At 46.7% G+C, this 23,808-nt stretch overlaps 1 protein-coding gene across 5 annotated transcripts in view; it reads right to left on the bottom strand.

Annotated features, from left to right (window-relative positions):
- Prickle2 (prickle planar cell polarity protein 2) overlaps positions 1–23,808 on the bottom strand; it is a 339,873-nt gene that overhangs the window by 17,245 nt on the left and 298,820 nt on the right. For all 5 annotated transcript variants that reach the window (XM_075983447.1, XM_075983450.1, XM_075983446.1 and 2 more), the window contains one exon: positions 21,784–22,659. In XM_075983447.1, the coding sequence (XP_075839562.1) occupies positions 21,784–22,659 (876 nt within the window). The remainder of the gene's footprint in view (positions 1–21,783; positions 22,660–23,808) is intronic.

Below are 23,808 nucleotides of genomic sequence, written 5' to 3'. Positions count from 1 at the left end.
GCCTGCCTACCCTATTTCCTTCCCCTTTGGGCATAGGCATTTATTTATTGGGTAATGTCAGCTTGACAAAGGAGGAAAGACATTTGGATGGAAGCAGTCTAGAGACTTAAGAGGCAGCACACAATGCTCCCTTGTAGGCTTTGGATCTGTGCTTCTCCAATCCTACATTTCCAGAGCTACAGACTGACAGAGCGTCACTCATGACTGTACTCAGGATGAAGCTATTTTACAAAACTGGCTAGAAGAAGGACTTGGTTACAGAATGGACAGGTCAGGATGGCATATTTTAAAGAGTAGATAGGTAGACTGGATGAAGGCGATGGGCCAATTACTAAAATTTTGGATGATTTAATAAGTGAATGAACGTAGAAGGGGAGCTGGAACAGGAGAGTCATGGCTGAAATTTTCCAAACATGTCAAACTTTTATAAAATACAAGCTATAGAATATAATTTCAGGAAAAGGATTAAGCTTTTACAGAGCTTATCCTTTTTGAAGACATATAACATAATGTGATTCAGGAGATGCCAGTAGAGGTACTTCCACTTGACAGACTAGGAACTGAAAATAGAAAGAGATGATCGTGCTACCCAAGGTCATGGGTGAGGGTGGGAGTCACTGATGGAGACAGGGACTGGAGTAGTTTCCCGATTTCCTAAGAAAGCTCATTTTCCAGCTTCAGCAGACATGCTAATCATCCAGGGACTGCCTTAAAACAAGATCCAGTCCACTAAGTCTAAGGTGGAGCTAAGACTCTGAATTTCTAACAATCTCCTAGAAGATGCTGATACAGTTGTTCCATGGACCACAGTGATTTTATTTTTTAATTTTTTATATGTATGTATTGTGTATGTGTATATTGGAATGTGGAGGTTAGAGGACAACTTGCAAGAGCTCATTTTAGCCTTCTACCATGTGGGTTCTGAAGATTAAACTCAGGTTAGCAGCAAGCACTTTTGCTGGCTAAATCATCTTCATAGCCCCATAGACCACATTTGGAAATACAAAAGTATGAGTATAAAACAAAAGCCAAGCACCACTTTTAAGAAGCTGTGTGTCCTGGTGACTAACCACAACACTCTTCTACAGGCATATCAAACCCCCAAGCTTCTGGGTAGGGAGCCAGGGAACCATAGAAACAGGGATGTAGAGCAGGGCCTTGCTCGGCCCTGTTTTCCTCTTCTCAAGGATGCATATGAAACCATCGCCCACCCAGCACCCTACTTCTGCTGAGACACAATGAAGCCAGGCCTGGGTTCCTAAAACAGCATAAGAATGTCAAACCGGGTCCCAGAACTGTCTTTCCCCTTCTCATCCTTCAGTTCCCAGCAGCAGCCTGTACCGTTTGCTTGGCTTCCTGGGGCAACTTGGCCTTGGCTGGGTTCAAGTGCGGCACAGATGGATAAACAGCTGCTCGCTGGAAGGAGCCATGCACCCGCGGAGATCCCCAGACCCTCACATCTTTTGTCTCCCTCCTTGAAAACCTTCTGGAGGATGCAGCTTGTGAGTTAAGGGAGTCTTTTCCACACATCTTCTCTAAACGACGCTGAAAAGACTTTTTGTGAAAGCAAGTAAGTTGTGGGCTTTTTTCAGGACCTCTCGAACACTGGGGTCTTTGCTGCTTTTCTTGTCTGTGACAGACACCTCACAAGAAGCAGCTTCAGGGGAAAAAGGGGGCTGTTTCAGTTTACAGTTCAAGGGAATACAGTCCATGAAGGAAGTGAAGACATGGTGGCAGGCGAGCGAGGGGTGTGAAGGAAGCAGGGGCAGGCTGGTCCTGCTGCATGTGAAGTCTGGACACAGAGAGAGCAGGAAGTAGGGCCTAGCTATGAAACCTCATTCCTGGGATGGAGAAATGGCTCAGTCATTAAAGCTTAGGCTCATAACCAAAACCTCATTACCTATTTTATTAAATCATGGATTTTTTCTTCTTGGTCACAAATTTTGATTCTTCAGTTTGCCTTTGAAGGCTCTTTTACATGATTGCTGAGGGTTTTGCATGTCCCTGTCATGTGGCCCACCCAGTCAGTTGACCATACTCTACCTTAGGTAAATCTTTGCTCAGAGTTTGTGCAATTTCATGTGTTGTCTGTTTACTGTTTGCTGAGCTCCCTAGGGTAGTGGAAAAGCACCTGGCTTGGAGAGCAGGTTACCCTGCTGCAAACCCCCATGAACAAGTCCCCACATTAATCCCTCCCCCACCAAGCCTGGCTTGCTCTCCTGAGCGTTTTATCAGAGTTACTCAAGGCTGCTCCTCTCTGATAGAAAGGGATTTCGATTAGATGATGGTTCTAATCTGGGGACCCCACCCTCTTTCAGACCGGTGTGGATCACTACGGAAGGAACTTTGGAAGACATAACCTCCCTACCCCTACTTTCTACCCCCAGTAAAAGACAGCTGGCAGAGTCTGTCTTGGCAAGAGAGAAAGGTGAGTAGGGTAGATGCCAGGAAAGGAAGACACAAAAGCATTTAGAAGGTGCCCAGATAGCTGGGAAATGTCTGGTTGAGTTGTTTGTAAGTTTGAGAGGGAAGGGGGAAAGGGAATAAACGGGGTGTGTGTGAGAAAGAATTTGTTTCACTATTTCCTACCAATCCAAACCTATCATGGACTCTCACGAGGGTGCGGTGCCTACACTTTGCTTCTCCAATTATACATGTATATCCCAGTGGTCAGTGTCAGCAGCATGGGGCTCCATCCTTACATGGGTTCTGGGGCCCAGATCTACAGTCAGAATTTCTGGAAGTGTCACTCAAGCTTCCATAGCTTCCACAAATTCTCCAGTTGATTTTTATGCCCCAAACCATCAAAGCTACTGCTTCCATACTTGGGGGCAACTTTGGATTTCACAGCTGGGAAAGCTGCCTGTTCGGTCACTCTGCCTTGCTGGCACCAATCAAGGCATGAAGATTCTACAGGCAGCAAACCCAAGGGGTGCTGTCGGAGGCAGGATTTCCAGGACTGTTTATGCCACCTCTCCTGCCAGATCCTGGCGGGTGAGGACTGATGACTTAATTCCCCTGCTCCCGTCACTAAATATGGTCTGTGCACCAACAGACCAAGAATGGACTCAGCAGAGTAGATGGCAGCCCAGTTCCCTGGAAACCATTCAGATGGCTGGTACCCCACTAGGGCTTTAGAGATCTGGCAAAGGGAGAGACTCGAGTTGATCTGCCTCCAGCATGGACGGTCAGAGCTCTTCCCTGCTGAGTGCTTAGAATCTGAAAATGCCAGTCTACTCTGCCAGTGCAGCTCCAATCCTAAAGCAAGGATCGGTTCCATCTAGCACTCAACTCCAAGTTCCTACTTTTTCAATGGATAAGCAACAGATACAGGATCTAGAAGGATGGCTTAGCTATCTTATATTAATACAAATTTATAATATACATACGCCTTAGTTCAGCAATCTCACTTCTAGGAATTTATAGTATGGAAACTTTCTTGCAGGCATGCAAATACAAGTCAGAAGTATATTTCACTACAAATTGAGGCAGTAAAAAGCTGGGGAAAAATATAAAAGTCCAGCAAAATGGGATGGTTTAAAAGAATTAAGGGCAGGGACTGGAGAGATGGTTCAGATCTTGGTGACGTTATTAGAATTTTTTTTTTACAACTAAGCATATCTGGATTCATGGGGAGTTATGAGAGGTCAGGTGGCCTAGATCTTGTTGGCATCTCAAGTCATCCTAACTCCACCTACACCTCAGCCTCACTGCTCTGAACTCTAAGGAGGGACCTAGTGTCTCTGCAGCACCTTTGAGGGAGCCACGGGGTCGGTGCTACTGGTGAAACAAAGCATTTCCTGTAGCTGCTCAAGGGTCCTCTTTTTAGTCATGTGACCAGAGGCGGATTTCTCAGTCTCTCTAAGCCCATTCATGTCTCTGTAAAAGAGAGGCGGTTAATTTAACAAGTAGCTTATGAACGTCAACAAGGACCAGTTTCATTAAGTGCCCACTGTGTGTCATTGCTCCAGCTACTGGGACAGCAGAAGAAAAACAAACACAAAAACCAGATACAATTCCTGTTCTCTGACCTTGCCATTGCTAGGATAAAATACACAGACAAAAGCAACTTCAGGGAGGCAGGGCGTATTTTGGTTCCCAGTTTCAGGAAGATAAAATCCATCATGGAGGGGAGGACATGGCAGCAGAGGAGGGCGGCATGCTGGCAGGAGCCGGAGGCTGGATCCACACTGTGGAAGCAGAGAGTGGACAGGAGGCAGGCTAGCTACAAAGCCTCAAGGCTTGTTTTCCAGGATGTCTCCACCTCCTCCCCAAAACGGTGCTACCAGCTGGGGACTAAGGCTTCGAATGTGTAATTCCATCGGGAAACATTTCGAATTCAACCCATTACAGGGTGTCACAAGTAAAACCTATGATGTCAAATTGTACAGACGTTCTAGAGAAAACACCTCGGGGCAGAGGAGAGAGGTTACGTTATGGGGGCTGCACTCAGGAAGTAAGAGTTTACCTGTCCACAGAGGATGTCCAGCGTTCTGGCAGAGAGTACCCCTCTCGGGGGGACCAGAACCAATCCCTCTTGCTACTTCTGTGCCCACCTGCAGTAGCCCAGCAGGCCCACTTGTGAGGTTTTCTCCCTTGGCATTTGACAAGACCTACCACTGTTTATATCTGTGTGGGTCAGGCAATTTCCTACTTCTAACCCCATCTGAATCTCAAGAGTATTCTTGAGTATTCAGTGCTATTCTCGTTTTCCAAAAGAGCAACCCGAGTCTAAGGGAGGCTGAGAGCAACCCAGCAGAGCGACCAGGGCATATTCAAATCCTGGCTAAGGAGGATGAAGGATGACCTTCCGTAAGGGCCCATCATGGAGCGATTCCTGCTCTTCTGAGACCTCAGTGGTCAGCCTGTATTTCCTCTATTCCCACTCTCTGCTTGGTAAGCTATTCTAGATCACAATTCAGGATAACTTCACTTCTTCTCTCTCTTGATTGTAGCTTATGACGTTAGCTTACCAAATCAAACAGCTTCAGCTGCTCCTCCTCCTCCTCCTCTTAACTCGAGACGGGATCTCATCATATAGCCCAGGATAACCTCAAACATAATCCTCCCGTTTCAGTTTCCTGAGTGCTAGGACAACGAGATATGCCACCGGATTTGGTTCAGCTGCCCGTCTTAGCTGATGAACTGCAACAGGCAGTGATTAACCTGGAAAGAGTGTGGGGGTTGTTAGGATGGAGGCCTAGCAGGGCCGAGCAGGGAGACCATCCTCCAAGGCTTTAGAGGATTATGAAAGGTCTTGTCTCTCCTCTTCACAGCAATGGGTTTGCTACCACAGGGAGAAGAGCTCACCGTTTGCTAACAGCAAGATGGCAGAGGAAGAGAAAAGTGGCACTTGAACCAGGCTAGCCTGGTCTGAGATCACCTAGGATAGATCTAACAGTGGCAAGAGCACACGCTTGCCTGATCCACACCCACAGTTGCTGCTGGTACAAAACAGACCCAGAACATCCATGCTGGCAAAGAGACAGTTCTGAAGGCAGAGTCCACCTCTACTGCTGAGAACAAAGCCAAGTGCCAGGATCCACAAAGTGAGGCATGGAATGACTGCTCTGTCCCCCACCAGAGGTGGGTATAGTACACCTTGCTAGCAGACTGTTGTGTGCTGCTTAAGTTCACTGAGAGGCTGGTTCTGGAAGTGGGGTTGGCACACTTCAGACCCAAGCATGTTTAGAGTGTCCTCCAACTCCCCTTGTCCAGGCTGTGTCCCCCCCCCAAGCCTATTAGATGGGAAAGGAGACCAGCAGAACAGACAAGAGTGAACATACCACACCCCTGAGAGTGAACTGTCAGCCTGAAAGTACTGTGTCCTTGAACACAGCTGGGAGGTAAATTGTTCCCAGCACCTCCCCAAAGGGAAGTCTCAGCTACAGTTTGTCATGGTATACAAATGCCCACCGTGGGAACGGCTAATCAAAAGCGTCACCGAGGAGAAGACTTTCTGCTCCAGCTGGCACCCCTGTCCCTGGGGCTTCCCCACTCAGTTCTGTGATGGAGTAACTGTCTGACCCGAAGCTCTACCGCCTTGCTGCTGCTTGCTGTTTTCTTCTTTTATTTCTGTTTTATGCCTTCTTAATAAACCCAGTCCTTCACAACTCAAAGGACGGCTAGTGTGGACCATTCTCCAAATGAAACGAGAGAGCTGCAGAGCAAAGGGGAAGCCAGGGCTACTTTAAAAAGCCTTATTTAATATTATAATGCCATGTTACCTTTTAAAGGAAAAAGAACTTTTTTACAAGACAACCTCCCCACAAAAGACAGTTTTTGTGGCAGGTTTTGTGAGAAGAGTCGTATTATACGGCCCTTGCTAGTCCGGAATGCGGTATGCAAGCCAGGCTGGCTTTACAGTCACAGAGACCCACCTATCTCTGTCTCCTGACTGCCGGGATTAAAGGGGTGCGCTACCTCATCCAGCCTATGGCAAGGTTCTGAGCCTCATCTCTATTGACATTTGGGGCTGAACAATTCTTGTGGGACTGTCCTGTGTACATATACTGCATGGCATTACTACAAAAATTCGCTGGGATAATTATGCAGTAGGCGTTAACACGGTGTCCTACTTAGAAGGCTTGCCAGCTGTTAGCTCCGTTTATGACAGTAGGGTCTTGGTTGCCTTGGGAATGCGCAGAAGCAAGACTGTGGACAAGGGAGTGGGAGTGGAAAGAATCAGAAACTCAGGAAGGATGGGGATGTGAGAATCTCTGCTTAGTTGTTAAAAATGAGACTGTAAGAGTGGAGGGAGCAAGCCGAATGCTCGCATCCGTGCGCCCGCCACTCTTTCCTCCTGGTCGCGGATGCAATGACATCAGCCCCTTCCAACTCTTGCTGCTATGACCTCCTCACTGACAGTCTGTACACTGAACCAAAATAAAATCTTTGTCCCTTAAGTTGCTTTTGTCAAGGTAATTTTATTTTTTTCAAATCATAGCAACAAGAAAAGAAACCAAGACAAGCAGAAAGATGCAGAACTTTGAAAGATGGATGAAAGCCTTGTAACTATGGCAACAGTCATCATATACAGGGAAAATGCCAACTCTTTCATCCTTCTCCTTAAAGACAAATAGACGGGTGCACAGCACTTGGAGCTGGCTGTCCATAGCCGACGCTGGCTTGTTTGTACAAGAGAAGAAGATAAATGACGGGACTGTGAGAATCACACTTCTGTTTAGCCATGATTTCAAAGCTCACAGCACATCTGAAGGGAAGCTTGTGCTCTGGTCATTAATCAGCTGTTTGGTTAAGGAGGTATCTGGATAGGATGGGAATAAACTGTGTATGAAATCCAGATCTAACCAGGGCAGAAAGCAGTCCAAAAAAAGGGTAAACTTTATCGATACAAATACCCACAGAAGGAGTGCATAGATAGTTTTTTTTTTAATTCTTGTTTCCACTTTAAATAGCAACTTCTCCCTCACCCAGCAAAAGTGCTATTTTTGATCCCTGCTTCCTTATGGTCCTAAATATGCTTTCTCAGCCTTCCACGAAAGTCATCTGACTTTTTCCACTTTAATGCACCTGACTAAAGCAAACAGGAGCAGGGCAGCGCTGCCAGAGGAACAGCAGGAAGCTAAGTTTGAACCAGCGATGAGATGTGCTTTATAGTTTCAGATAAAGCCATCTCTTCCAACGGTCTCTCACCATCTTGGACTCCTTGAGCTCCTGGAACTAGGCAAGGGCTCTCTTGTCCAGGGCCTTTGCACATGTTATCTGTCACCATCCTCTTTTCTCCCTCCTCCCTTGCAAGACCATTTGAGAACGCTTCCCTGACCATTCTCTCTGCAAAGCTGAGCCTTGACGTGTTCTTCTCCAATCTGGCTCATCTCTTTCTTTGCGCTTGCCACAATCTGCTTTCTCTCTGTGCCTGCACATCCCTGCTGGGTTCCAAACCAGGGCTCTGCGGCGCTCTGCCCTGAGAGCTGCATTGGGGGTTCCCTTTGATCTCTGACTCCCAGGTAAGTTCGATCAACTGGAGACATACTGGTCTGGCTCCCTCCTGGTAGGCTACAGGGTGGCTGCAATTCTCTACCGAGACTGGATTTGCAATCCAGAGGCTGCTTCTTCATCGGGCTTTCTTTAATTACCTCTTGAGTATAGCAGCTGTTTCCTGCTGGGGCCCCGACCCATCCAGAGAGTATATCAGACTTATTTATCAATGTGTACTTGGCAACGAGCAAGGTGCCTGAAGCATGGTAGGCACTCAATAAATATTTGTCGAATAAATGAAAATAAAACAATTCAACATCACAATTCCCTAAGATACCTTTTCATTCTCTCTTCATTTTTGTCCTTTCAAAATCATCTTGGACTAAATTTTGGTTTGGAAAGCAGATAAAGCAGGGTTGCTGAGGCTCTCCAGCTAAGCACACTAGAAAGCCAGCCCCTTAGAGTAGATCTGGGGAGGGAGGGTGCTGTGAGGGAAGGGGTGGCATCTTAGGCCATTTCTGCAAATGAGATATGAGATATTAGGGACTGGATTGAGAGTAAATAATATCCACAAATCAAAGAGAGGCCCCCGAGCTTAGCTGAGGAAGACAGGTGGTGGGGACAGGTGGTGCTGATATTCTTTGAGTCCATGATGGGGGTTGAAAAATTCTTCTCTTCTACAAGTTCTGGGGTTCAGAAGAACAAAATATGAAGTAAAATATGTCCCTTTCCCTCATGTGCTCCATTCAATATAGCCAGACAGAAGTGTGCCACACAGATGCCTTGTCACCAAATGACCTCTACAACAAACAGCTCCAGAAGACAGAAAAGATAGAGGAAGCCACCTGTGTCTTAGGGAGTCCCAGCGCCTGAGAAGAGAAAAAGCATCAGATTCAGAGATGCTCCCAGGACAGAAGTCCTGCTAATCCCAGGCGCTGAGCAGCTTAGGCATGGTGAAACTGGAGTTCTTGTAGGGAAGCTGGAGGGCAGTGTCAGCAAGACCTGGTGTGTTTGTCTCCCAACAGATGGCGCGGCAATTGAAGCAGACCCATTGCCCAGGGCCATGATAGGCTCGTTTCTAGAGCTGAAAATGATCTCCAAGGAAAACGTCTATGGCTCTGATGTCTCCACTGTCTTCCTAATTCTCACCCCTTAGCCAGGCCAGTTTTTTTTATCCATAGACTCGATGAACAAATTCATTTGCTGGACCATATAAGATTTCTCTGAGAAGTTAATTGATAGTGGTGGTGGTGATGGTGATGATGGTGGTTGTAGTGGTGGTGGTGGTGGTGATGGCGGTGATGTTGTTGTTGGTGGTGAGGAAACCAGAACTTTGAGGTGACAGCCACTCTGACTGTGAGGCTGGTAGGGGTATAACTAGGTCATGGGTTCTGGTAATCTCTTCTATCTCAGGAAAGATAGTAAAACAGATCCAGTGAGAAAATGCTCAACTCTTGGGCTAAAGAGAATTCTGCCCCACACCCGTCCTCCGCCCAAACAGCAGGGCTGCCTGACATGAGAGCTCACACAGGTCGGGTAGCTGACATCTCCAGGTGGCCAAACCTCACACTCACTCACTAATTCTGACACGTGCCTTCTAGTCTTTCTGTTAGAGTTGATTCCCAAATTCCATCCCCGTTCCCTTCTGCAGGAGGTAGACACTTTGGTGCCTAACAAAAGAAATAAAACTCTTCAGTAGCGAAGGTGCCAGGTGCCAGAGTGAGGAAAGGCTTCAGACGTATCGCCTCAGGCCTCCCCGTGCCCTCATGTGGCAGAATTTACCTTTGATCAGCGAGCTGCAGGCCTGAGGGATAGAGCGCAGAGCTGCAGAGGAGGAAGATGCCAAGGTCAGCCTCACCCTGCTAAGCTCAAGTCAAGGCCTACTCCTGCTGGAGCAGATGAAGGAGGCGGGGTTCTCGCCGCTGGCCATCACGCCATCCTCTGAGTTGGATGAGGATTTTGGAATTCTTTAGAGTTAGCCTAGTCTCTGTGCCTTGGCATTTCTTATGGTGCCAGGAAATGCTTTGGAGCAGCAGGTGTAGGCTGCTGCTCTGGGCACCATAAGATGTCTGGAAGTCTCTCCAGCCTCTACTAGAAGCCAGCAGCACCCATTGTGGCTCCAAGCTTGCCTTCCCTCACAGCCTCTGACCTAGGCCATATGGGTGTCTCCAGTAAAGGGAATTTATCCCTCCGTCTGGTGTGTGATGTGATGTGGTGGTGGTGGTGTGTGTATGTAGGTGTGCCTGCACACGTGTGAACATGTGTGTGGAGATGAGAGGACAATCTCATGTTTCATGTTTTAGGTGCCATCTTTTCTTTTAGACATAGTCTCTTACTGGTCTGGATTCACCAAGTAGGCTATGTTAGGTAGCCCATGAGCCTAGGGGATCTCCCTGTCTATGTCCTCAAATGAACACAACAGAAAAAGTGAACGGCTTTGGTAACAGGGTCCACTTTAGTTCTAGAATCAAAGTGAAAGTCAAAAGTATACGAGATGAGAGATTCACAAGAATTGAAAGATGGTTAGTATGGGATTGGTTAATAAGGGAAAAGGGTTTGGAGAGATCTCTTAGCTGGTAAAGTGCTCGAAAGCATAAGGACCCAAGTTTGAGCCCCAAAACCCATACTAAAAGGGGAGGGCAGTCATGGTGGCATAGCAGTCACAGGCCAGTGCCGGAGAGACATAGACAGGGAGATCCCCTAGGCTCATGGGAAAACTCTGTCAACCAATCAGGTGCCAATCTCTGAAGACCATTAGCCAGTCAGCTTCATTGAACAGATGAGCTCCAGGTTCAGGGAGTGATTCTGACTCAAAAAAAAAAAAACCAAAAAACAAGGCAGAGTGATAGAAGAAGACACTCCATGTCAGTCTCTAGCACACACCCACATGAATAATACACAGACATCCCTCCGCACACACAGAAAGAGAAATGTACTCCTTGAAGCTGGATCTAGGTTTGAATCACATCAGAATCCCATTGCTCTGGGAGGAACTTCCCATAAAATAAAGGAGTAGAGGGCAGATGGGTGAAGTTTGGTATGGAACCACTGAAAGATCCTGTGTTAACACCAGAATGAGCGCAAGGGACACACAGCAGGTGATCATGGGAAGGTCGGCACCGTACAAGTTTTGAGAGAGCTGATGCTTGTCTTTAAGGCTGTCATGCTTTTACAGGAAAATGAAGGATGCCAAGATACATTTTTTTGTTGAACAGTTTTCCAGTGTCATTCCTTTGGTGATCAAATAAACAAAATCAGCCACCCTTTCTCTCTCATCAGCAGCCACGGTTACTTACTCTTGACTGAACTGACTGTCCAGATCCCAAAGTGATGTGGGAGTGTCATATATCAATCTGTTGATTTCATTGGTTAAGCAATAAAGAAACTGCTTGGCCCTGATAGGTTAAAACATAGGTGGGAGGAGTAAACAGAACAGAATGCTGGGAGGAAGAGGAAGTAAGCTCAGAGAGACGCCATGCTCCCCTCTCCCGGGCACATGCGATGAAGCTCCGACCCAGGATGGACGTAGGCTAGAATCTTCCCGGTAAGCGCACCTCGGTGCTACACATTATTAGAAATGGGCTAGTCCAGGTGCAAGAGTTAGCCGAGAAGAGGCTAGATATAATGGGCCAAGCAGTGTTTAAAAGAATACAGTGTCCGTGTAATTATTTCGGGTAAAGCTAGCCATGTGGGCGGCCAGGGTGCTGGGGACGCAGCCCTGCCGCTCATATTTACTACACCAAAGAGGTTATAAATATGCCTCCCCACCATGATGGACTCTACCTCTCTGAAACTCTAAGGTAAGATAAACCCTTTTCTATAAGATGCTTTGGTCATGGTAGTATATCACACCAACATAAAAGTAGGTAGTATAACCCCCCACCCGCTGCAGTAATGAAAGGTTGACTTCACTGCCTAGTCCTGGGTTGGGCATGTGATTCTGGCCATGGAGGTCAATTTAAGAACTGTTAAGTGATTCAAGTCAGAGCAATGAGATTTAATTCTGGACTTTGGGAATGGACTACTGAAAAAAAAATTAATCTCTTTCCTCTTTATTGGATACTAAGGGATAGGGCTGGTAACAGCCACATTATGTAACTCAGCATCTTATGTAACTTAGAAACCTGCCTTGGTTTGTGAGCACACCCCTCTCCAAAGCACCTAGCAACCTGTAGGCAACCTGGGTTCCCACCTGCATAGAGTCTCATATTCGCTTTAAACAACAGAAATAAGTTTTTCCCTTAGCAAATGCCCTGATAACATCTTGTTTCTATTCAAACACATTCTGAAACACAAATGGGGACCTATGGGTTAGGGACCCAACCAGCCTGATCAGGTAGGTCCAGATGCATAACAATAAGGGCAATGGGACCCCCTAATTACCATCTTATATGGTATATAAGATGGTATATATATGGAGGCATAACTGGCATTCATACAATTAAAATCAGATGCATTACGGGAAAGGATATGAGGAGTGAGCAAAAATTATATGATCTAAGCCTCTTTCTCAAAATAATGAACCACTCAAATTATATCCTTAGTAACCTAAAATCTCTACCTCTTGAATGTCATAAAGAGAAGCTCCAAACAATAATCAGGCACCTTGAGTACCCTCACTCATGTGTCCACTGTCAATCTTGACAATGTATTATTTATTTATAATCCATACTGTGGCTTTGCTTTTGATTAATTACCATGCTACTTTATAATCTGTGTGGACTTCTATTTTGCTCTTGAGTAAGAGGCCAAGAACTTGGAAACACATGGTGCAGACCCTGCCCACTGCAAACAAGAGTCTGTATGCCAGGGCAATGACAGTTCTGAAGCAGTTCCCAAGTCCTTCCCAGGCAGACCCTGGTGAGGAGGTCAATGGATAGTATTCAAGTGGGTTCTAGGCTTTCAAATGCACAGCCCCAAACACCATTGCCTGGACTTGGGTGCTAGACTGAATAAAAAGGAGAAAGCAAACCAAATACCGATGCTCATCTTTCTCTTCTTCCTGACTGTGGATGCAGTGTGGTCAGCCACCATGAGCCAGGCCTCGGCGAGCATGCCGTCCTGCTGCCTTGATGTCCCCACCATGCTGACTCTACTCTGGGGCTGTGAGCCCAGACAGAATCTTCCTTCTTTCAGTTGCTTTTGCCACGACAACAAGACAAGTTATTAACACAGAAATTAACTGGTAGATTAGAGCCAGACGTTTCCTGATCATATCTGAGGTGTGGCCCCTCAAATGGTACCCAGTGGTTAAGGGGGTTCTGCTAAACTATTTAAATAAAGAAACCGGGTTGAAGAATAGATAGCCCAGCTATACAGAACAGAGGAACTGTTCCACCCCTAGTGCTTTTGGAACTAGTTTGCATTATAAGGATTAAAAAGCATTTCAGACATTCCCAGGAGAGCGAGCCCTGCCAGTGGTGGCTTCAGATTGACATTGTTGTTCACAACTTCTCCAGCTTTCCATGAGCGCTGAAAAAATTACCTCACCCCCACCCCCAGCCACCAATGGCTTTGCATCGACTCCCCCTTCTCCAGGGAGGGAGATGAGGCCTGTCCAAAGGTACAAATGACAAAATGTGCCATGGATGTGACCAAAGGTGGGGAGCCTGTCAGCTCTCTCCTCGGAGCCAGGCCAACCACACAGGCAGTTTCTGCCAATGCTGGCACAAGCCAGTGGTTCTGGCGCTGTAACCTCTCACCCAGCACCAGTGTCTCACAAGTCAATCTTCCCCTGGCTCCCAGGACTCATTCCCTGTGTTGCTGCAAACCTCTGCCCATTTCTTCCCCTAACAGGCTTTCTTGACCTTCCTCTTATTTTGAACTTCTTTATTCTGTTTATACCCTGAATAGTACTCTAGACTCCCTACCCCTCCATCTTCCTATGAGGCCATTCTGGCCCTTTGCTATATACATGCCCCTAAAACTGCTATGGCCATCTCATCAATGTGTAGATCAGATGATATCACTTTGCTCCCTTCTTGGTGTGACATTTTAAAGGCTTTCCCATAGCCCTCGGAGGTCTTTCCTTCTTTACCAGACTTGTGGCTGTCTTCCATCCAGCCATGAGCTTCCCTCAGCACACACTTTTCATATCCTACAACCACAGGGCCTTTGCACGTGCTGCTCTTCACACTCTTCACAGTCCTTCCTTTATTGTCTCTCTTTTTCAGGATGCCCTCCCCGGTTGCCCGCCTGCACCAAGCTTGTAGGATACCATCCTTACCATCTGCAGTTCTATACTGCTCCTTTGCATGGCTACTGTCAACTCCGCTAGACTACAGATACAAGCAGAGAAGGTCCCAGCTCATTTTAGCTCAGTAGCACATCCTTAGCAGCACGTACAGACAGTTGTCCCTACTAATGTCAGCAGCTGCTGATGTCCTATGGGCCCTTCCAGGGTGCTGTTCTAAATTCTCCTTAGCAACCCTGACATTACAGTTTAAAGATGAGGACACTGAAGCAAGAATAGGTAAGCCAGCCTTCGACTTCCGAAGGCCCTGCACAGCCTGTGCTCTTGTTCAGCCAGCTGTACTTCACAGAGCAGGCACTCAAGTCACAGATGCTGAATGAACGGGAGGGTTAATGAAGAAGTCATTTTCCCTTTCCCTGACTCCCTGCACCTGAATTCCCTTCCTGCTGGTCTCAGCTCTAGCTGCTCTAACCACCTCCTACAGAAAGCAGCTATTCCTTGAGGTCCATGCTCAGTTCTTTAACCAGGACTTATAGCCTAGAGCTGCCCAGTGGTAATGGCTTCTGTCAGGGGCCTCCAGTCCCATCTCTGCCACACACTGGGGTCAGCTCTGGCCTTCTTCTATTATCTCGCTTTTCTGGGCACCAACCCGTGGATCATTTGTCCTGGTCTCCCTTGTCTTTCTAAGGCTGACCAATCTCGGCACATCACACACGACTGATCCCTCTGCCTCCTGTCCCTCGGATTTACTGCAGACTTTTGCTCTTATGCTTCACCTCCAAGTCAGACTGACACACACACACCAGCTACAGCAGGGAAGGGAGGCCTCGTTTCTTTATATAAAATCACTGTGCAAATCCCCTGGCTGTGATCATGGCCCTTCTCGTGAGGACATGGATCAGGGCAGGTAAGAGCACGGACTTTACAGTCTGCCCCACTTGGGTTCAAGTCACTGCCATTTGTTAGAACTTAGATTAAAGAAGTAGGAACTTCTTTTTATCTAAGGCATGGTGTCAGCATTGACAACTGCCATGAACGTTAGCGTTCTCATCGCCGAAATGGCTGTGATAGTGATTTATCTCTGAGGATTCAAAACTACGATGCACGTGTTGACTCATGATCAGTGGTATTCTATGATCACCATTATCATATAAGGCCCCATGACATCTGGGAAAGAGCAGGGTTAAGGAGCTTCACAACGTTCTCACACTGGTGTTTACACAGTGGTAACTGTGCTTTCCTGAGTCATCCAGTGGTAGCAGAAGGCATGGACCGCGTTTTCCATGGAGAAGGGCTTGCATACTCCTAGTTCTAAACAATCTGGGTAGTGCCATAGCCCAGATCAGATGCTGGCAAATGGCTGAGTTGTGCTTTTATTAAGATCTGTTCAAAAGAACAATGCTGTCCACAAAGGACCATGCTGTCGGCCAGATTAAACACTGAACTTACCCAATAGCATAAGTTACCTATCTCAGAAGGAAGAATAAATCCATTTTCCCGAACCAAGCTTTAGAGGCTTAGTGACTGATATCTGTAACTCAGTCTATGATTCTAAGGCTTAGAAATGAATGAATGGTTCAGATCATTGTCTCCTCAAAAGACTACTAAATGTTCTGGCGGACTTCAAATGCATCCCTGAGGATCAGAAAAGAGAAGGCCAGCTTTCTACAGCTTTCAAAGCTGTATCTTCAGTGTAGGGCTATGTGGGATAGGATGTAAAAACTCATTTATGCTGTGCTACAAGGAGGACCAGAAGCTGTGCTTGTAATATTAGCCCTCATTTTTCTACCTGGCTGTCATGTCTGATAGTCCTATGGTAAACCAAGGGCACAAAACGACTTTCTTCACTTTCCTGCTTTCTTCAGTTGCTGCTTGGGGAAAGATGAGGCCACAGGGGTATTTCTACACACAGCAACCCCCCCCCCACACACACATTGGTGACCACCAGGAGAGGGGACAGCTGAGTCATCTTGCATGTGTCTTGGAGGAAAATAAACTAACAATATTCAGTATCCAGAAACCATTACAGAGGGGCAGACATATCTCTTGAATTTAACTACACCTACCCTTGAATTTTTGTAAAATCCTTACAAAGGAAGTATTAAGTCATTAAATCCCGATTTCTAGAAAATCAAGTCTTTGAGAACTTGTTTTGAGACTTGTTTAAAGTCATAGGACTCCTGAGCAATGAAGTGGAGCTAGTCCTGGTAGTCAGGGCCTGTAATCCAGCTGCTCAGGAGGCTGAGCAAGAAGGACCACTAATGGAGGCCTGCTGGGCAACTGAGTGAGACCTAGCTTCAAAACAAACCATGAAAGGAAAAAGGCAGTGGAGGTACAGCTCAGGGGTAGAGCACTGATCCAGGCGTGAGGCTCTGGGTTCAATCCCTAGTCATGCGTTAAAAAATAGATGAAGGGACAATCTGAGCCCAGAGTCCATATGAGAGGTAACTGGGTAGAGTGTTCTCCCCAAAGCCTCAGATTCAACCCCCAGCACCTCATGAACTGGGTGTGGTGTGTTCCTGTGATCCCAGTACTGGAGGCAAGAGATCCAGAAGCTGAAGGCCCTTGTCAGCTATATAATGAGTTTGAGATCAGTCACGAGACCCTGTCTAAAACAAATAAATAATGATTTTAAAGAAATTAACATCGGAACTGTAACTCCCAACCTACTATTGTTTTCAACCAGTGGCTGAAAAAGCATGAAACCAAGGCTCCAAGGCTTGTACAAGAGCTCCCAGAGACTGACAGTGGGATTAACCCTGCACACAGACCATACACTTACTCTGTCCTTTCGTCTGGCAGGGCTGCCATTAGCTTCATGCGGTTAATGCAATTTAAATTAATGGAAAGGCAATTTACATTTCGGTCCATTGCTGTTGCACTTGAGATAGCTCCTTTTGGCTGTCAACCTGACTGCCCCTGGAATTAACTGAAACTCGAGCTGCCGGCACTCCAGTGAGGGAGTTCTTGAACAGGTTACATGAAGCTGGAAGGCTCACTCTAAACCTGGGTGGCATCTTTTGGCAGACACCCAGATTAAAAGGACATGGAAGATGTGAGCTTTGCTTTCTGCCTGCTTGCTCTCACCCTCGCAGGCAAGTTCTTCTATCCCGTCTCTGAGACATTCCTTTGCCTGTGTGAGGACCAGTTTCTTTGGGATTCTAATACAGACTGTAGACCCGCAGTTCTCCAGGAATCCCCCAGGCCTTCAGCACTAGACTGGGGCCACTCAGACATCCAGCCTTGTGGACTGAACAACTCCTGGTTTCTCGGCCTCTTGACTGTGATACAGCCATTGTTAGACTTCCTGAACCACATACATCTTGTAAGCTAGTTTAATACCTCCCTGTACAACCTCCCAGTACATATGTATGTATGCATGAATGTTTTTATATCAGTTCTGTTCCTTTAGAGAACCCTCACTAATATAGCACTATATCTTACCTATAGACCAATGATCTGTGACATTCATTACATTTAATCTTAATTAATCTAATTTTAATAGTTACACATGGTTGCTAGTTACCATATCGGACAGTGCTGATCTCCGGAGTCTTTTTTTTTCTCAGCCTCCTCACACATGGCTCCATGCTTCCCTTCAGAAATCAGAGGCAGAGGGAGTGTCCACTGATGATCCTCTGAGAACTACAGGGTAAACAACCCCCCCATCTCTCCCTTAGAACTGGAGACTGTGTGTGCTTTCTTGGCCTTCCTCAGACTCCTACTTGATGCCCCCAATTTCCTCATAAGATCCCCTAATGTTCTGGTCAAAATAGACAAACCCAGAACATGTTTTAAGACAGCAATACACATCGGAACAGCAAGGAGGAGCTAGCAAACACAGATGCCTGGTCTCTGCCTCTGGTGAGCTGTGCTGCAGAGGCACTGGGGAGAAGGCTGAGGAACACACATCTCACCACATGTCCTAGTGGTTCTAGGGCACGTGGTCTTGCCTGAACCAGCTTCAGAGGCTGAAGAGCATATTTACCTACTCTCCTCTTACGATTATAGCACATGAGTGTTCCCGGGAAGTCCTCGCCACACCAATTGCTTAATTCTACAATGTCAGGGAAGGTGCTTATTCACCCAAGTCTCATTTTTTCCATCATCTGAAACAGGGGCGTAAGAACAGCCTAGCTTTGTCTTCTGGGACAAGCGGGAACACAGTTAGTAAAAGCTTCTGAGGAGAGAGACAAGGTAAAACTCATTGTATAGACATCCTACGACTCAGGCTTTTGTTTGTCATGGAGAGGGTTCAAATGGATTCCATGTCTTTAAAAGTCTGTGTTTTTAACTGCTCTGAAAGATCTAATCAAGTGGGGGCATATGATGGCAGCAGCTGCTGGGTTAACAGAAAGCGTGGCTCTGGAGTCAAGGGGGCACCTCCTTGTTCATCCCTGGAACACTGGGGTCAATAGCCAAGCCTGGACAGGAGGGGTCATGCAGGCCCTACTCCTTCCTTGATGGAGAAAGGTCATTGGTTAAATAAAAAGAAACTGCTTGGCCCTCATTGGTTAGAAGATAGGTGGGAGGAGAAAACAGAACAGAATGCTGGGAGGAAGAGGAAGTGAGCTCAGACTCCACAGCTCTCCTCTCGGGAGCAGACGCCTCAGAGAGATGCCATGCTCCCGGCTCCTGGGCATTGGGATTAAAGGTGTACACTATGACACCTTGAACTCACAAAGAACTGTTTGTCTCTGCCTTCTAGGCACTGGGATTAAAGGCGTGTGCTACCACACCTTGAAGTCACAGAGGTCAATCTCCCTCTGCCTTTCAAGTGTCGGGATTAAAGGTGTGTACTACCACACACAACAACTCTTTCTTTTTTTTTTTGTTTTTTACTTTAAGAATTTTAACTTTTAGTCTGCATATATTTTTAACACGCTGTAAATCATTTAAAAATTTTCTTTGTCTTTGAATCTCTCTTCACTGTATATCTCTTTTTTTCTGACCACATGAGCCTTTAAATTACTGAGCAATATGGGTGGGATTAAAGCTGTGGCTTTGCCAGCTATATCCAGTCCATTCCTTAGCTTTCCAGCCTCATGGCGGAGATACAGGCTGTAGCCATGTTTATAGCCACAACTCTATGGCGTTTAAAGGTCCCTGCCAGCAAGCGAGCTTCAGCAGCCTGTCCTTGTAAACCGCATGAACCGCCTGCGTAAAAGAATCAGAGTTTGCCCTGGCAGGACAGCCCAGAAAGCTGGCATTTTTAAACGGCGCAGCTTTTTTCCTGCTACGGCTGAAAACCGAAAAGCATGCGTTCAGCTTTTCGTCAACACTGTTTAAGTGTTTTGTGGCAGGACCTCTTAATGAGCTGCAGGGTTTTGCAGCTAAAGCTGAGTCAGGAAGCTTCTCTTAGATGAGAGCGCTTGCTTGCCTCTAGCAAGCAGAGTGCCACAAATGCTTTAAAGCCAGAGTTCACGCTGGCAGCACAGCCCCAAGAAGCTGCGCTTTAAAATGACACAGCGTTTTTTCTGCTGCTGTTGCTGAATCAGGAAATCTCTCTACAGCACGCCACCAACAAGCAGCAAAAATCTGTGTTAAACTCTCTCTCCCTTATTTTTAAGCCTTCTCAGGTTTTTTAAGTGGGTTTAGTCCATCACGTCGGGCGCCATTTGTAGTAATAAGAGCAGCTGGGCTGGGTCCCCAGCACCCCAGCCGCCCGCACAGCTAGCTTTACCCTAAATAATTACACGGACACTGTATTCTTTTAAACACTGCTTGGCCCATTAGCTCTAGCCCTTACTGGCTAATTCTGATATCCCGATCAACCCATCTCTAATAATCTATGAGCACCGGTCTTACTGGGAAGATTCTAGCCTATGTCCATCCTGGGTTGGAGCTTCATCGCATGTGTCTGCCCGGGAGTGGGGCATGGCATCTCTCTGAGGTGCCTGCTCCCAAGAGGAGAGCTGTGGAGTCTGAGCTCACTTCCTCTTCCTCCCAGCATTCTGTTCTGTTTTCTCCTCCCACCTATCTTCTAACCAATGAGGGCCAAGCAGTTTCTTTTTATTTAACCAATGACCTTCCTCCATCACTTCCTGCTGAACTATTGGCTACTGAGGGCTCTGGGAGGGTGGGGAGTCATTATCTTTGGATGTGTACCCTCCAAGCTCCCATGGGTAGTTCCATGCTCATGGTCACAGTCACTCAGAAAACCTCTGGTTAAAACTTAGTGGGTCCCAAAACAAAACAAAACAAAACAAAACGACATGGACATGAAAAAGGGACCCATTGGGAGGAGGGGAAGAGAACAGGCCTGAGAGGGAGATGAGAGGTTGGGGCAGGAGAGTAATCAGAATATGCTATACACATACATGAAGTTGCCAAAGGGCAGATTTAATTAATTTTAAAAAACTGAATAATGCTCAAACTTTGTGGTTCTGATTTTACAGCTCAGAAATAAGAATGATGATGTTTTCCTTGTAGTGTTGTGACAACTTAATTAATGGCTAATATTTGCGTTGTGCCCAGAACAATGGTTGGCATGTGGTAAGAACGGCATGCATTAGCTGAAACATTCCTGTTTATGATAATTGGCAGCAGGGGCTGAGCAGCAGCTGAGCCCAGCAGACGGGGCTACCAGAGTTTACCTTCTCTATTCACAGTCCGAGCATGCCTCACCCATGGCCTACAAGGAGATGTCTCTATGCCGCAATGACAAAGGGGTGTAGACCCCAGACATGTCGCTGACTGTGGGACCAGGTAGGAAGGTACACCCGTGACTCCGGTTCTCCGCTGTTAGAGAGCCAGAAACACTAGTACACCGAGTACACCCTAGATCGTTCTTATCCAGGTGCAGACTAACACATGGCTGTGCTGAGCCTGACTGAAACACTCCCGACAAATGACGCACTGGTTGAGTCTGATACAGCCCTCTGGCTGGCTTGCATACCCTGATCAGTAAGAGAAGCACACAGAATGTACAGCAAAGCCATGGTCATTGTAGGCAACTGTCTGATCTCTACAGCCAGCTGGAAAACTGTTGGAGACAGTATCCTCGGATGGTCTGCCTCCATCCTGTCCCTTTTAGTCAGCTTTCCTCCTCATCTGCATATTTCTCTGTATTTCATATACATATTATATATACAATATTTATATATTACATTTTTTTGTATATCTTTGAGATACAGGGGTTCAGAAAACCCCTGGGACTGGGCTCCTCAAGCAACACCAGGCTGGGGCACTTGCATCCCAAGCATGTGGTAAACACCACCACCTTACAGCTATTCTTACTCAGAATGCTGCTGGCCAACATTCTGAAGCCTTACCCCTGGCCACCCCTACAACCTTGCTATATTTCCCCCACATACACAAACAATGCCACTCTCAAGGAGTCCAAAGGCAATGATGGGTGGGCATGGTAGGATGCACAGCAGTCTGAATGTCACCAGAAGAAATGCCACACAATCTCCAGAGCCCCACCCGGCAAACCCAGAGAAGGCATCATTTCTGACTTGGCTCCTCTCCTTCTACCAAGAGCATTTGCCCACCCCTAAACCTCATCATGTACCATAAGCATCCAGACTTTGAACTCAGGCTTCTTCTCTATTAGAGACATTAAAGACAGAAGTCAACCTTCCTCACCATCCATCTGGAAGAGGGCATTGTACAGAAAACCACTGTAGTGCCCAGGACCAACCTACCTGTTGCATTTGACAGGGCCAGTGATTCCATAGACCCACGAGGAGTCTGTTCTGTGGGTGTCATGTCCTCTGTGTATTTCAGGGAACTGAGTGGACGACGGGGCCGGCACTGCTGCGTTGATATGCCACCTTCTTCTTCCTCTTCCTCCTCCTCGTACTTGGGAACTGGGATGCTGCCTCGGGTTTCACTAAAGCTTTGGCTGGACATATCGCTGTAGCTCTCCTGGGACATCAGTCTCCCTGGGTAATAGTCCTCACGACATTCCTTGATAAAGCTGCCACCATGCCCCTTCATGGCCATTGATGAGCTTCTCTTGGGGTTGCTGAAGTGCTTGGCCCACACGTCAGGCTGGGCTCCTGCTGCCTGCCCTCCTGGGCCATAGGAAGTTCTGATGTTGCACTGGCTGAGGAGCTGCAGAGGACTCTGGGATTGGTTCTGTTCCATCTTATTCCCATAATGGAAGGGCTCATCCCGGCTCCTCCAAATAGGGTCCCGGTTGAGGCTGGGTGTCTGACTGGATAGGCTGAGGAGATCCATTTGCACGGACAGGGGGTCCACATCAGCCGAGAGCCGGTTAGAACTCACCTGCAGCTGGCTGTGCTGGCTCAGCATGGCCTCCTCTGTTTTGCCTTTGTTCTTGCCAATTTTGGCACTGCGGCGAGACTCCTTGGCTCTGGCATTCTGGAAGGCCGAATCAGATGAGTCAGAGCCATTGGGGTCCTCCCCGGCACTGCAGGCCCGTGAGCAGAATATCTGGCCCTGCTTTGGGAGGAACGGTCGCCCCAGGAGGGACTTCTTACAGTGAGCACAGCAGAAACAGGTCTCGGTAGCATGCCAGTGTTGACCGTCATAGGTCATTTGACCTTGGTCGATTCCTGGGAAGCAAGAGACAGAAAGGAGGCTGAGGAGTTGTACCAAGCACTACAACACCACATGAAACAACACCAAAACAAAGCAAAACAAACAAAAAACTACGTCACTTGCTCTATGATCAGGCCCCATGCAATCAGTGCCCACATCCTTATCCAGTAGAATAAGTTAGAACTTATTCTACTAGTCAGCTGACTTCTTAACTTCCCTTGGTAGCAGCATGGAAAATGTAGATCAGAACAGCTTAGCCATGAATTCTGCCAGAGACACATTTTCCCCAAATAGCAACAGAAGTTGAGCATCCTTAATCGAAAAATCCAAACTCAAAATGCTTCAAAAGCCAAAATTTTGGTGTCAACAAGATGCCGCTAGCAGAAAATTCTGTATAATGAAATTGCTTCGTATAGTATTTAAGATGTCACATAAAAGTATCTTGAGATTATATGCATAAGCTATATAGGAAATATAAATGAGTTCCATGTTTAGACTTGTATCCTAGCCTTCAAGTACCTCATTATAGACACGCATGACTCTATAGGTTGAACCAATTCTGCCACTTAAGGGATAGTCAATCTGGGACAGTACTAGTCTGATAAAGCACTTGATTGTTTGAGGTGAGTTTCTACCAGGGTTTCTGTTTTCCAGATGAGGAAATGCAGACACAGAAGGTTAATGGCTTGCCTAAGGTAATAAAATTAATTAGGCGTCAGAGACCAGATCTGTACTCAGAAGTCTTGCTCTGAAAAGCCATAACAGTCCTGTCTTCTTTACTCTACTCAGGAACCTGCTTCTCAAGAGCCTTCTTGTCCACTGCCAATAGTAGCCCTGGCTTCTTCTTGACTTTTCTGTATAGTGTCAATACTCCTTTCTATCACACCATTGGGTACAGGTTTATTATATATCTCTTTCACGGAAATAGGTGCTGTATGGAGACAGGGTCAGAAGTCTCCATGGGGCCTCCAGGACCTATGTAATAGTTCTTCCTACTTACAGTGGATGGATAGATGAAGTGTATCACTGCTTACAGTGGATGGATAGATGAAGTGTATCACTGCTTACAGTGGATGGATAGATGAAGTGTATCACTGCTTACAGTGGATGGATAGATGAACTGTATCACTGCTTACAGTGAATGGATAGATGAACTGTATCAC

The sequence above is a fragment of the Microtus pennsylvanicus genome, chromosome 8 (assembly GCF_037038515.1).
Source record: "Microtus pennsylvanicus isolate mMicPen1 chromosome 8, mMicPen1.hap1, whole genome shotgun sequence".
Taxonomy (NCBI): Eukaryota; Metazoa; Chordata; class Mammalia; order Rodentia; family Cricetidae; genus Microtus; species Microtus pennsylvanicus.
Note: the sequence above shows the minus strand (reverse complement) of the source record. Positions and strands in the feature narration are given on the sequence as shown.